A 14796-nucleotide genomic window follows, 5' to 3' on the forward strand; every position below is an offset into this window, starting at 1 on the left:
AAGGCTTTTTGAAAGCACCTCTTGTTCTTAAAAGGAACATTAACATGATATGTATTGGTAAAGCGAATGGAATAACAGTTGTTTATTGATATCCAAATTCAGTAGTTTTCATTTTATTAACATTGGATGGATGAAAGACAGAGTGGACCCGTGGGGGTGTGAACCTGCGACAGTGAGGTCAAACACAGATTCCTGGAGTGGAAAAATGAAATCCACCGAGCCACTTGACCCTACTAGGAGCGCAAGTTATAGTTACTTGAGTTAACTCTAGCTGGTAAATTTCATTGTTTTTTAAATTTAAAATGTTACTCTCTTAGTGAAATTTTCATTTAACTATAGCATCACTTTAACCGTTGTTTTCTTTATTGAATTTGTGACTTTTTTTTTTAACGGTAAAGCAAGAAATGATTTGCATACCTAACTATAATGTCACTTTAACCTTTGTTTGTTTTCCAGTGAATTCCTAAGGTATTTTTTTGAGTAAAGTAAGATTTTATTACCATACCTAAATTTGCCTGCCCCTGATGCGCACTGCCAAACGCTGTGCGCGGCATGGGATTGTCTGCAGGGCCTGGCCTGGAGTGGAACAATGAAATCCACCGAGCCACTAGACCCTACTAGGCGTGCAAGTTATAGTTACTTGAGTTAACTCTAGCTGGTAAATTTCAGTGTTTTTTTAATTTAAAATATTACGCTCTAAGTGAAATTTTCATCTAACTATAGCATCACTTTAACCTTTGTTTTCTTTAGTGAATTTGTGCAATTTTATTTTTTTACAGTAAAGCAAGAAATGATTTACATACCTAATTATAACTTCACTTTAACCTTTGGTTTTTTTCCCCAGTGATTTCCTAAGGTATTTTTCTTGAGTAAAGTAAGATTTTATTACCATACCTAAATTTGCCTGCCCCTGATGCGCACTGCCAAATGCTGTGCGCGGCATGGGGTTGGCTGCAGTGCCTGGCCTGCCCCAAGGGACACCCACCCGCCACCCCCTTTTATTTTTAATTTAAATTGTTTTTCGATCCCAGGGCATTCTTGAGGGAGGAAGAGAGTCGGACTAGCTACTGCGAGAGTCCCGTAAGATTGCAGCAACCCACATTTTTATTTTTAATTTAGCCTGGTGGTGGCTGTCGCCCCTCTGCCCCTTCATGGTCTGGTGGGTAGGGTACCTGTACATTGCCCCCTTGTAATTTAGTATTCCTTTAATTTCCAGGACATGGGGACAGAGTCCTGCTGTTTTGGCTGTAATGCTATTGCATGGGAAAATTGCGTTTTAGGACCATCCCTCCCTTTCTTTTTGTTGGCCCCCACTTGACTTATCACACCCACACTTTAAATGAAGTAGTTGAGGTGGATACATTTTCTTTGGGGACAGTTTTGTGAAGATTTATTAAATGTTGGCAAAGTTATTAGCAAACCAAAAAATCAATTTCCTATGGTAACTAGGGCCTAACTATAGCTACACAGTGGTAAACACCATTGTGCAACAAACACACACATATACATGGTTAAACAGCCGTCACCCTGCATGCTGCTACAACGCGGTTGTAGCAACGACCACGCTGTGACAATGCATACCATTACCCCGCAAGTCGTTACAATGACTTGCGGAGGGGGATAAGGTGTTGGATTTAAAATCCAACACCTTCCCTACAGTCTGCACAGACTGTAAGAAAGTTGCTCTGTATATACTGCAACAAAGTAAGGTACAGTGTGTACAGAGTCCAACAGTCCCCAGAGGTTTGGCAGAGGTTAAAGTTAGATATAACCTTACTCTCTAATGTGGTAGCTTGGTGGAGCAGTAAGGCAGTATCAAAGGACAGTGTAAAGCATGTGTGGTACACACTCAGTCAGCAAATGGTCTCACACACCCAAGAACTGAACTCTAGGCCAATTGTTTTGTATATAAAAATATATTGTTTTATTTTAGAACCACAAGTAGGTATAAACGTACTTTCTCAGAATGAGATGCTGCAGTTGAATACTTTCAAATAGCAATAGACTTTTCAATGCAATAGATACAGTTGTTGCAATATGCAACACAAGTTAAACACAATTATAACATTGAGCTCAAAGGGGATTTTAAGTAAAAAAGCAATTTCAGTTACTTTACATATGTATTTCTTACTCCGGGCTGGATCCTGGATTCAGCCCTGGTGCATCTCCTGTAAACAGTTGAAAGAAATCGTTTTTGTTACACAGGCGATTTTTAAAGGAATATTTGTATGTTTAAAAAATCGACACTTAGAAGAATTTCTGGAAAAAACAGGCAATGTTATCCTATGGAGGAAAATCAGGTTATCGGAAAATCACAGTTATAATTACTTTTTAGGGTCAGTGCTGGGCACAAAGATCCAGCACTGGGATGTCTCCTGGTTACAGGTGAGTAATTTCATTATCGTTGATCGGAGGATTTTTAGTGAATATTTCAAAGGTTCAAAACTAGAACACTTAGAAGAATTTCCAAGTGAAAACCAGTCAATGTTACCCTATGGAGAAAATGCAAGTTATCAGCTTTCAGGTAAGTATTCGACTGGCAGAGTTAAGGTTCTGGGGATAGACTCAGGGGTCTCACAGGCTCAGGTAGGTACAGTAGTTGCACCTTCAGCAGCACAGGGGCAGCAGGGTGCAGCGAGAGTAGGTCCAATGGCGGGTATGGGGCCTTCGGTTGGTGGCTGCTAGCAGGCAGGCCACGCGGCTGTGGGAGTTGAGCTCCTGGTCATTTACACAGGGCAAGTGGGAAAGTAGAATAGAACAGTGGCTGCACTTCCAGTGGCACTTGGGCGGCTGAGTGCAGGGTGCTTTTTAGCCGTGGGGCGCCCAATGGAGTTCAATGGGAAAGCTGCAAGACGAACAAAGGCTGCAGGCTTGGGGACGGAGATTCTTCAGGTGCGACCACCACTTTGAGGAGTAAGTTGGGAAGCTGTAGGATGGGTAGACACCCAGGAGTTGGGCACAGGGGGGCTGTGGGGCGCTGAGTGCAGGGGTGTCTTGATGTCAGGAAATTTTACCCTCTGTTGGTCGCAGTTGGAGGGGTCCCTTGTTGTGAGGCTTCAGGCGTCGTCAGGAGCGTAGAGGAAGGTCCTTGGGTGTTGGATTCTTGGTCACAGTCGCCAGGGGGACGTCCTTGCGGTCTTTATCCACTCAGGCACGGGCAGGGCTCGGCGGGTGCAGAGTGTGCTGGATTTGCGGTTCCTGGCTGGCACCAGAGGTTGTTGCTGTTTGAACAGGACCACTGCTCGTGGTAGTCCCAGTCTTTGGATGAGCAAGGCAGTCAGGTCCTCCGGGGATTTCGGGGTTGTTGACCATAGGAGATGCCGGGGTTTAGCAGGACCAGGTTTGAGGGTCGTCAGGCCGGTAGGGCTGGGGCCAAGTCAGTTGGTGTCGTCCTCCTGTTAGCAGTTGCACGACAGGTCTTCTTTCTTCGTGTTCTTCTTTGTAGTTTCGGAATCAGGATCTGAGGAAGGAAGGAAGGTTCAGGGTGCCCCTAAATACTAAATTTAGGGGTGTTAAAGGTAGGCAAAGGTCAGGGACCAATTGGTCCATTCCCTGGGGTGGGTACACTACCTATCCTGCCACTCTCCAGTGGGAGGGGGCAGGAGCCTAGTCCTAATTGGGTAGGGCTCCCCATCCTCAAGATGGCAAGAGCCCGGAGTTGTGATTCACCTCGCCTCACCCACCTGAGGGATAAGTTTGGCAGAGGCTGGCACACCCCCTTCCCTCACTTTGGTTTTCCCGCCGATCAGCCTACCAGAGTAGGGGTCCGAACCAGTGGGGGCCAGTTGCTGAGTACAGCAAGTGGTCTGTAGAAGCTTACAAAGGCAGAATGCCTTTGAAGCTTCCCCTGCCCATCCTGGGGGAGGAGGCCTAGCACCTCGCCCCAGGATGTGCATTGTTGCAGACCCACAAGAGCGAATGGCTCTCGATCCAGGGGTCCAGCAACATGTCTGCTGGGTGGCAGCCTAGGCAGCCTCTCAGTCAGGACGCGGGTTGTGGGTTTCAGGGGTCATCTCTAAGATGCCCTCTGTCGTGCATTTTACATTAAATCCCACACTGGCATCAGAGTGGGTTTAATGTGCTGAGAAGTTTGGTACCAAACTTCCCAGTCTTCAGTGCAGCCATTATGGTGCTGTGGAGTTCGTAATGACAAACTCTCAACACCATATACTCTTAATGGCAGCACTGCACTTACAGTGCCCAGGAATGGACCCGAGTACTGTAGAGGTACAGGGCTCATGCACCTGTACCCTCACCACTGGCATAGTACACCCAGCTAGAGGGGTGACTGATGTATGCCAGGGCAGTGTTTTGTGGGCATGGCACACAGGGATGTGTGCCAAGTCGACTCTTCACTTTGTTTTGCACCAAGACACGCAGCCTGCCAAGGCAGTGAGCGAGTTTCGGGGTACAGGGCCTCTAAGGGTGGCACAATAAGTGCTGCAGCCCTTAGAGGTCTTCCCTGGTCACAGTGCCCTGGGTACCTGTAGTACCATTTGCCAGGGGCTGACCTGGGGCCATAAGTGCCAATTGGGTTAGTTTTGGGGGAAGAACACAGGCCCTGGGAACCGGATTGACAGGAACCCAAGGCACACCAAGGAAACGTGCATCAGTAGTCTGGCAAAAAGTGGTGGGGGGGGTGTTAATGCTACAGAAACCCACTTTTCTACAGACTGGAGTTGGAATAGTAAATTTTACTAATCCAACATCCAGCGCCCTCCCCTCCGCAAGTAGTTGTTACGACTTGCGTGCGGGTTAATGGAATGCGTTGTTACAACGCTGTTGTCGTAACAACCGCGTTGTAACAACATGCGGGGGAATGGTATGTGGGGGAAAAGCTCCATATTCATATATATGTATTCAAGGTACAAATATGTGGAACTAAACCTCTACTTGACTATATAGACTTACATTGTTGATACTGTTTCATTATTTTTGTAGCACTATATTAAGTACTTGATGTTCTGATGCAATAGCTACCAGACTCCTTTACTTGGTGTCATTGAAGACTATTGCACGCTGCTGTCTGACTCCTCAGACTAGTAAAGAAGGATGATATCTGCACCCTCAACAGAAATAAAGTTGACCTGACCTCCCTTTAATATTTTTTGACTAACTGTGGTTGGTTGTACTCTTTTAATGCCTCGTATACATTTAGTTGAATAGAATCCGCAAAGCTATTTCTGCATAAGCTTTATAGCAATCTTTAGCATTCCATCGAGATCTGCCTTCACATTTTAATAAGGGTCTCAATTGCTCATTTTAGCTCCGATATACAGATTAGCCATTGTTGGTTCGTTACAGATTCTACTTCTAACTGTAAACGTGTGAGGTCCTTCAAGAAGTAATTCGTCCAGCTTTAGAACTCTTCTTCAGGTGGTCTGCTGCCTCATCTAGATAATTGCTCATATAAAGCAAAACAATTCTTGATAAACATAGGTTCGTAGACTTGTTCCATCGGTCATCGTTTATGGAGATAATGAGCTTAAGAACCTGTTTCTCTTTAGCAAGAATTCTAATGTTTACACTAACGTATTCCCTTTAAATTGCTGGACTGATGAAGTATTTTGTTTACGTTTTACCCAATGTCTACTCCATTTGCCATATTTTATTTATCAGTTTTCATCTACCCTGTTAAGGATTCTGATGAAACTCAGCATCAGCACTCTGTTTACTTGTCCATCTGATAGATGTGTTAAATAAAATTGAAGAATGTGCATACTAAAAATGTAAATCTCAATCAGACCCCCTCTATCACCAGCAATAGTCAAGATTACTTCTGTATACATTTCTTATAAGTTGGGGTTATCAAGATGAACTGATTACAGTGTGTGTTTGAAAATTTAGGGTTGATGTCACAATACACCAAAAGCTAATACATTCAATGACCTCTGAAGAAAGTTTGTTAGGCATGGTAGAAAATTAAGTTTTATCCATATCCACTTTGTCCCTCATTTTCTCACAGTCATTAAGGACTGTGGATGAGACCTGTCCAAGCAGCTGTGCTGGAGCCCTTTAAATGTGATAAAGATTTTACACTCTCCTCTTTCCTCGATGACTAAACTATTTCCCACCCTCTTTTTCACCTTAAATTCCTGGATGTCAGTTTCCTGATTCAAACATCATGCTTCAAGCGGAATGCTGCAGCATATCTAGATAATGTGCTTGTATTTATTTATTTTACAGTGACTAGGTTCAGATGCAAGGTCTCATTAGTACCCAGCTCTCTATAGAGGGTCACCCCAGATTTTTGCCTTACTCTGTTGAACCCATTTTTATTTGCTTTTAGAACTGTATGCCCTTTCCCCTGCTAATCAATGCTAAAATGCCTGTGCTCTCTCTCCCCTTAACAAATGGTAAAATTGACCTACACCTGATTGGTACATTTAATTTACTTTTATGTCCATAGTATATGGTACTACATGTACCCAGGACCTGCAAACTGAATGCTACTAGTGGGGGGCAGCAGCACTAATTGTGCCACCCACCAAAGTAGCTTTTTAAAACATTTCTGAGGCCTGCCACCTGTAGACTGCGGTCCCATTTTAAAATGCCATATTGACCTGCCAAAATATACCTTTCACCAGGCCTAAACCTTTCGTTTCAGTACCTATAAGTCACCGCTAAGGTAGGCCCTAAAGACTCATAGGGCAGGGTGCATAGTAATTTAAAAGTAAGATGCGTTTTACATGTCCTGGCAGTGAAAAACTCTTGACAACATTTTCCACTGCTGTAAGGCTATCTCTCCCATAGACTAGCATTGGGCTACCCTTTTTCACTTAATATGTGCTAAATTTAGTTTGGGACCAAATAGAGATATTCTCTTTACACTCAAAATTTAATATAAAATCCTCTTTAATTGTAAAGTTAGATTTTAAGTTATAATTTAGAAAATGCCACTTTTAGAAAGTTGCCATTTGTTCTGCTCAAAACAGCTATGCCTTTCTGGTGTCCTGGGTCACATGACTGTGAAAGGCTCTCCTGTGGTGTTTTGTGTAAAAAAAGGCCCAGGTGTGAGGGCTCTTCCTAACAAGATGATTGGCTCAGAGCTGCACCCTGCCCTGATTACATTTCAAGGGCCCCCCTCCTGCAGCACATACAAAGGAACTTGACACCAGGCCTCCCTTTGGTTTTGGCAGTCTAGACAGATTGGAGCGAAACACAGGAGAACCAGTTTTGGGAGTAGGTCAGGGTATTAGCTCACACAAAGGCTGGCACAGATGTGGCATCTTCAGAACCTCTCATCCGAACACGGTAAGAAGGAATGTCCTGCTGTCTGAAGAAGGAAGATCGAACCTGCCGCCCTTGAACCCAGGCTACTCAGAGTGACTCCAAGGCTCAGATGGCTGTCCTCCTCTGTGAGCTACAGAGACACTGCAAGCTTCCAAAGTTTTTCCTGCAACCGCCCAGCTAACCAGCACCAACTTTAAAATCCTGACCGTTGCTGCTTACCTCTGCAGGAGTGAGTCCCGAAACCCAAGAGATGCCCAGGTCCTGGACCCTTGGTTGGCATCAATGTGAACTCCTCCTAAAGAAGGGTGAAGGTACAGTAGTTAAGGCGCCTCACAACTGCAAATTGACCTCTTTGTGCTGAGAATCGGTCACCAGTGATGGCTGCAAACATGGAGCTCCATCGGAACATGCTATTTGCGCGAACAGCAATGACCAGCAACACAAGACCTGCACTTTGCACTGGCAGCGAAAGCCCCTGACGAGCGCCAATGCAAAGTTCCAGCGGCTATTGACGCTTCGCTCTACAGTAATGACCGTCAGTGATGCTTTAGCTGCTCCTTGCATGACAACGAACTTCTTGTGGCCCAATCCACTTTTGTAATAACTTTTGAAAATGGAAGCCTTCCTCAGTAATGGCCTTTTTTAGTTGCACTCTATGGCAGCACGCGTTAAAAAATGCAGTACTATAATTGTCTTGTGGAGACTTGAAAACTTAGTTATGCAACTGCTGTTGGTTGAGACTGGCAAATGTTATGCCATATGAACTGCTTTCTGTGTTTATTAATAATAATGTGTTTTTATTTTTTAGTGCCTAAAACAGTATGTGCAGTTGGCCGTTCAGGAAGGTTTCGGTTCCCCTATTACGTGTCCAGACACAGTGTGTCCACATCGCGGAATCCTTCGAGACGCAGAGGTATTGTTGCATGCTGCGCTTGTGGTTCAATGACTTTAAGTATGTTTTGTTACAAAACCAATCCTCTAGGCAGAAGCCTTTAGTATGTGCGGACAACCAAAATGGCTGGCCACCTGCCTTCAGTGGTAGAGGCCAGTTTCAGCGTTTGATACAGAGTACAGTCTTTTGGAGTTGAAGGTCGGATGTGTCACCTGTCACCATCTGTAGGCTGTTGACACCTGCATTGAATGGGATGGATCAGTTCTGACTTCTTTTTTCTGTGTAGATGCCACACTCCATGGTTAAAGCCAACGTATAAACACACAGTGGCTCAGAGCCAAGGTATGCCTTGATTCTGAGGGCAGAATGGTTGTGTTCTAATTTGCAAACCTATAGCTTTGGTAAATGGAAAATAAGGCCAACGAATTTGTATTGCGCATACTGTTACAACAAAACAGCCTCAGATTTTTAGTATTTTTTTTGCCTAACAAAAAAGAAAGTGGACGTAGATAACGCACACCAGACTGGTCGACAGTATGCAAATATTTGTCACCATAAAGTGCTCTACAAACTCCTAACTAGCAAAGCAGCGAACAAAGATTATTTTCATTGATAGTTAATTTCACAACTTATGGCTTGCTCAGCATTACCTTCACTGTCGGCTACGTCTACCTCAAAGGAGGAAGAGAGGAGCAGGGAGAAAAACTCATTGGCAAAGAGAATAGGTCACCCCTTTATAATAGGAGTACGTTTATAGCAAGGCTTGCCAATGATCTGTAAAAAAAATATTTTAAAATACTGGAAGAAAAGCAAACCGATATTTGTGGTATCTCAGTCAACCATTTTTCACTCGGGAAACTCTGAAACAGAATTTAAGAAGTCTAAGGAAGTGTCAAAATGTAAAGAGAAATGCTTGCCACTGCCTAATCCACTTAACACACGATTCAGAAATGTGAACCTCTGCAGTAGCCTAGGGAGTAGATTTATAGACCTCTAGAAGTGCCATGCGAAGTACAACTTCTGCCTCAAATGCCAGCTGAGTGAGGGCAGCAGGCTGCCCTTCCACAGCTCCCTAAAAGCTGTTGCTTTTATGCATTATGTGGAATTCAGAAGTAAAAAAAAAAAGAACCCTTAAAGTCTGCTCTTTAGCTATACCTTAATAAAAATATCTTTGTTGCTGTGCTTTTGAAGGCAAGCTGGGAAGGATGGGGAGCACACACAACATTAAGGAGGGCTACTCTACTTAGCAAGACTCCACAACACTGTTTTCCACTTCACTCTACAGCACCTCACTCTACGCCATTTCACTCTGACATTCCACTCAACGCTACTCCACACTATGCCGCTCCACTTGGACACTTTTATCTACGCTATGCCATTCTAGTCTACTCTGCTCCACTCTACCAAACTCCACGGCACTCCACTCTTTGCCCCTCTACTCTATGCCACTTCACTCTACTATATGCCAGTGCACTCTACCACGCACTGACATTCTGCTCTATGACACTGTACTCCACTCCACTCTAATACACTTTACTTCACTCTACGCAAATGTAATCCACTCTACCCCCTCCACTCTATGCCCCTTCACTCTACGCCCCTCAACTTCACTCTATGCCACTCTGACACTTCCTGCCTCTTTGCTCCACTCTGTGCCACTCCACTCCATTCCGCTTCACTCTACCACCACTCCACTTTGCAGCACTCCACTCTAGTCAATGACACTTTACTCCACTCTATGCCACTTCGCTCTACTCCATTTTATACCAGTCCACTTTACGAAAATGCGTGCCACTTTACTCTGGGGCCACTCTATAACACAGAACGACACTCCACTCTACGCCACTCCACGCCACTCTACTACACTGCCAATCCACTCTGCGCCACTTTAATCCACTCTACGCCTCTCCGCTCCTATCCACTCCTCTCCAGCCTGCTCCACTTCCCTCCACTCTAGTCCCCTCCCCTCCACTCCACTCTGCCATTTTGTGATACTATGCCACTCTACGACACAACTCTATGGAATTCCCTCTACTTGACTCTACAAAACACCACTCTATGACACTCTGTACTATGACACTACACTCTAGGCTACTCCACTGTACTGCACTCAACACAATTTCCTCTACGTCACGCCATGATACTGCACTCTGTGCCACTCCACAGCACTCTTGACACTCCACTTTATGGCCCTCCACTCTACGAAATTCTCTCTACACCTCTCTCCGAAGCTGCACTCTGGCACTCCACTCTACAATACTCCACTCCACTCTACAACACTCTATACCTCTCTACTGTGACACTTTACTCCACTCCACAACACTCAGGACACTCTATGCTTTATTCCACTTCATGCCACTAAGTTCTGCGCAACTCTACACCACTCCCTCTACGCACCCCTCTCTATGACCACCTACTCCACTATATGCCACTACACTCTACGAAACTCTATGCCACTCAACACTGACTCTTCACTCCACTCCACGATACTACACTACACTCTGACACTCCTCAATACTCTCGTCTACCACCCTAACTTTTTTGTCATTCATGGTTTACTTCCACCCAACCTAGCATACAGCAGGGGGATATGGGTCAGACCACTTTACCATTGGCTACCTTCTCTTTGAGCAACTGCATCAAGCCTAGGCACATTGTTCACTTCCACCTAGAAATAGTTCATATCTCTTCACTAATAAAGCTTGTTTAAAGTGTGCTTTTGTATTTTATTCATTTTGTTTATTACATTTAATTACCAGCTATTTCCATTGTGATTTTATTTTTGTCTGTTTATTTTCTTCAAGTTTCAAGGTGTTTAAGTAGCATTGTAGATGCCTGCGATTTGAGTGTTTGTGGTGATTTACTCTGGTCTCCTTAACAAATATTAATAACAAAATGCATGGCATCACTGAAAGTCTTATTATTTTTAAAACACATCACTAGTAGAATGGCCACTCCAGTGAACATTTTTTAAATGTATTTCATTACTTAAAGCACATTGCATATTTATGTTCTGCAATCAACATTAAAACAAAATTAACCATCACAAGTCTTGCCACGGCCAGCCCTATTGCCTTGGCCAATGCTTATTATATTTCTCAGACAGTCTCGTGGAAACTGTCCCAGTGTACACAAGGCCGCATCAGGCAGGCTTTGCTCACATACTATAGGTACAGCACCAACAATGGATTCATGTTTTACAAAAGTCATTATAAGTGTAGAATTGGAGGCACCAAAATGTGCAGACAGACTAAATGAAATAGCTGCCACACCATTCGCGAGGTTTCTTGATATCTCTGTAACATGCATAAACCTTGGTTCCGACAACAGGTAAAACTGTCTCAAAGCACCAAAATTTGATATAATTGAAGATTGTTGTTTATCCTCAAGCAGTGCATAGGCTGTTCATATTGCTCTGTCATTTCTTTACATTATGTAACTTCAGTTTTATTTTAATTTCTAAACTCACAATTCCAAGTTTCACAATATGAAGGAAAATGCAACGCAAGGTAATACAACAAAATATTATTTTGCTAGCATGACTAAACATACACCTGATGCGAAAGCTTGGCATATTATTTCTTTGACATAGCCGTAACTAAAGCGGGCACCCACTACACCTAGTGAGGGATAATTGGCTTTATTTCTGAATTCTCACTCCATGAGAACCTGATTGTGAGTGTTGCAAGGAGCGGCCCCTAGGGAAATGTCGTGGTGGGGCGGGGGAATTAACAAAAAAATAAAGAAAAGAAAAGCTCACTTACCTGCCAGTCGCCGCCTCTCCTCTATCCTCTTCTATAGTCTCTAAGAAGTCGAAAGCACACAAGCTCTCAGACTCCCCTAGCCAATCATGACGCTGCTGTCACCAGCATGACTGCAGCGTCATGATTGGTCTGAGCGCCCTGGTTCGGCGCTCAGACAGGGACTTGGGAGCCTGTGCATGTTCTCAACCCTCTCTTGCAATACAGCCAGATGGAGAACATGCTGAGTGCACATGACGGTTTGGCCAGCCAAACCGTCACGCATACTTATGGTGCAGCAACCACTCCTCCTTGTTGTGGGGATCGCCAAACCCGCCCCGCCCTAGTCTGTCTCGGGCTCCATACAAAAAACAAAATGATAATAACGTAATGTTATTAACATTGTGTGATTTTATTTTTTCTGTGAACTCTGTGGGGCGATTCTCCTCCGCCTTAGCAGAGGAGCCGCGGCTGAATGTTGTCCTTTAGATCAGGCATGACAGTGCATCTTTCTGCTTTCCCATTGTTACCACTTCTTTACAAAGTACCTAGAGTGGACTTTGGCTTCGCTGAAAGGAATATTTCTCTCGTATTATCTTAGCTGTATCATTCCCCCTCCTATGCATGAACGACTAGCTTACCTCTTAAATGTATTCTCCGTAATCACACAATATGTTTGAAATAAAGTAGACAGTTTTGTTAAGTTTACATAGAAAACACCTTTTCAGTTTGTGGCTTACTTTTTTGTGTTTATGGAGGCCGTCACAAAGAGATTGAGTGATTTGGTCTGTTAGGCATGTACATCCCAGAGTTAATAATTCAAAGTTAACTTACCCGAACGATGACTTTTCCCCTGCCCTCAATTCTCACTCACTTCTGACAGCTTGCAGTTTTCAACCGGACAGCTAGCGGTAAATTGCTCATTCATAATAAGCAAGCACTGGCAAAGCCAGTAAGTACTTCTGGTGTTGGCTGTCAGCCTTTTGGCTTTGCCAATGATTGTGTTTTTCTTTTTTCATATTTTTTCAAAATTGTATTATTTAAGAAGATGATGGGCAAAAAATGGATAAACGCAAAAGTATGTAACGCCAAAGTAGTCCCTGGTACTGAAGGAAATGACTTTGCTCCTTGTAAAAGAGCAGTATGCTGTCACTCACAGTGAGGTTAGTCAGTGGTTGAAGTGGGCTGACCCATTGTGTTCCATGCTGGGTGCTGTAACTGGAGGAAGGACAATGTGAATAACAGAGCAGTGTAATCATAATATATAATTTTTGTGAAATAAAAAGGTAATGGCATTTTCATATTTTGCTTCATTTGAATACACGTTATTCGTTTTAATGTATTATTTTGAATTTTATTTAATTAGGTAACATAGTCATGGACCCCCATAGTAGGCCAGACCTCTTGGAGCCCCAGGGGTCTTCGGACCACAGATTAAGAACCACTGCTATAGATAGTTAAATTGTTGAACTTTGATCCTTACGTTTCGCTTAAAATTAGCCTTTAGTCTCCCTCATTGCAGTCTATTCGAGATCGGTCGATCATTTCTAGTCGGTCTGACAAGTCCGAATTCTTTTTATTAATGTGTGCCTTCTAAAGTGGAGTTCACTCCTTCTCTTCTCCTGTTTCCTATGGTGAGCAGTAAGCGTAGAATGCTGTATGTAGGTGATTCTCTGGAGACTCCCTTCCTCCAGGTGTACTGTAAGGTCCTGAGTATTCTACCATATCCATGGAACTTCCCTTTAGACACCCTGTGATTCTGCCTAAGGCCTTAAATGTTGGCAGGCCTCCATCATTTTAGAGATTTTCAACTTTTCAGATGCTGCATGCAAATCTATCTCCCTTCGGTGCATTTATAGCAGGGATCGAAACTTTAGGGACGCATGTCGTTTTAGTGGCTGCCTTCCTTAAACTCTGCATCCTGCAATTTTCGGTCCTTCTAGGTAGTTGTGTTCTTTACTCCCAAAAGTCTTTGAGATTCATGTTCACAATTGTATATAGTAGAAATTCCAGTGACACATAATGCGCTTTAATAAAGGGGAGTTAGCAAGTTACCACATGGCCAATCAGTGTAATTATGATGCTAGGTAATAAAAATCATAGTCTGGTACTAATAAGCCTCCCTCCAAAGCAAGGAGTCAAAGATTATGCAATGGTACTCTGTCCTTGTCCAGACCAGCAAAAGCAATGAAGTATCCAGTTGTTTAAATATCAGGTATGCCTCTTAATATGATAAAATGGCATAACAGTCGCAATAAAGCCACATTCGGGCCTGTGGTCTCTTGTCTGTAACCAAAATGGGTAAGACTTTCCAGAAAGCAGCAGTGCCTTTAAGAGACGCTAGTACTGCCAGTGTTGCTCAAGGCTGTATCAGCAAAATATATTTAGATACGGAAGCAACTAAATGTTTGTTACTCCCATTTAATGGTGTGATTTGATATGGACTAGACCGTCTCTTCTTATTTGGTCTTGATTGGGAAAGATTCAGACCAATTTACTTTCAAGCCCAAGACCACTCAGAATTGCTTTGGGTGTCAATGACCTGATCTAGTCAAGTGCCGGGAAACCTCAAGTACAATGAAATGTCATCAGCCTATAATGAAATGGTTTGAGCTATGCCTGAAATGAGTAGGCCTTTTCCTTTCTTTGGCTCGCACTATTTTTGCAAGAGTTTTCCTGGCCAGTGCGAAATTCAGTGAGGATGTAGGGCACCCTTGTTTCGGTCTGCTGTTAATACTGAGCGTCTGAAGTCACTTGACCAGTTTGGACCCTTGCAGTCCGGGCAGCATACAGCATCACGATAAGTTTCACCATGGTGTCTGCAAAAACATTTCTTATGACATTTAACAAATGTAACTCCAGCTACCATTTCAAAGACCTCCATATCCACAGCAAACATCACTTGACCATGGGGCCATTGTCGTTGTCAGC

The 14796-nt window shown here is 43.6% G+C and overlaps 1 protein-coding gene across 1 annotated transcript in view; it reads left to right on the top strand.

The window, feature by feature from the left end:
* RNF144B (ring finger protein 144B) overlaps nucleotides 1–14796 on the top strand; it is a 334233-nt gene that overhangs the window by 183607 nt on the left and 135830 nt on the right. The window contains exon 3 of the mRNA XM_086965140.1: nucleotides 8042–8146. Coding sequence (XP_086821266.1) covers nucleotides 8042–8146 — 105 coding nt within the window. The remainder of the gene's footprint in view (nucleotides 1–8041; nucleotides 8147–14796) is intronic.

Source organism: Lissotriton vulgaris, chromosome 4_1 (assembly GCF_964263255.1).
Source record: "Lissotriton vulgaris chromosome 4_1, aLisVul1.2, whole genome shotgun sequence".
Taxonomy (NCBI): Eukaryota; Metazoa; Chordata; class Amphibia; order Caudata; family Salamandridae; genus Lissotriton; species Lissotriton vulgaris.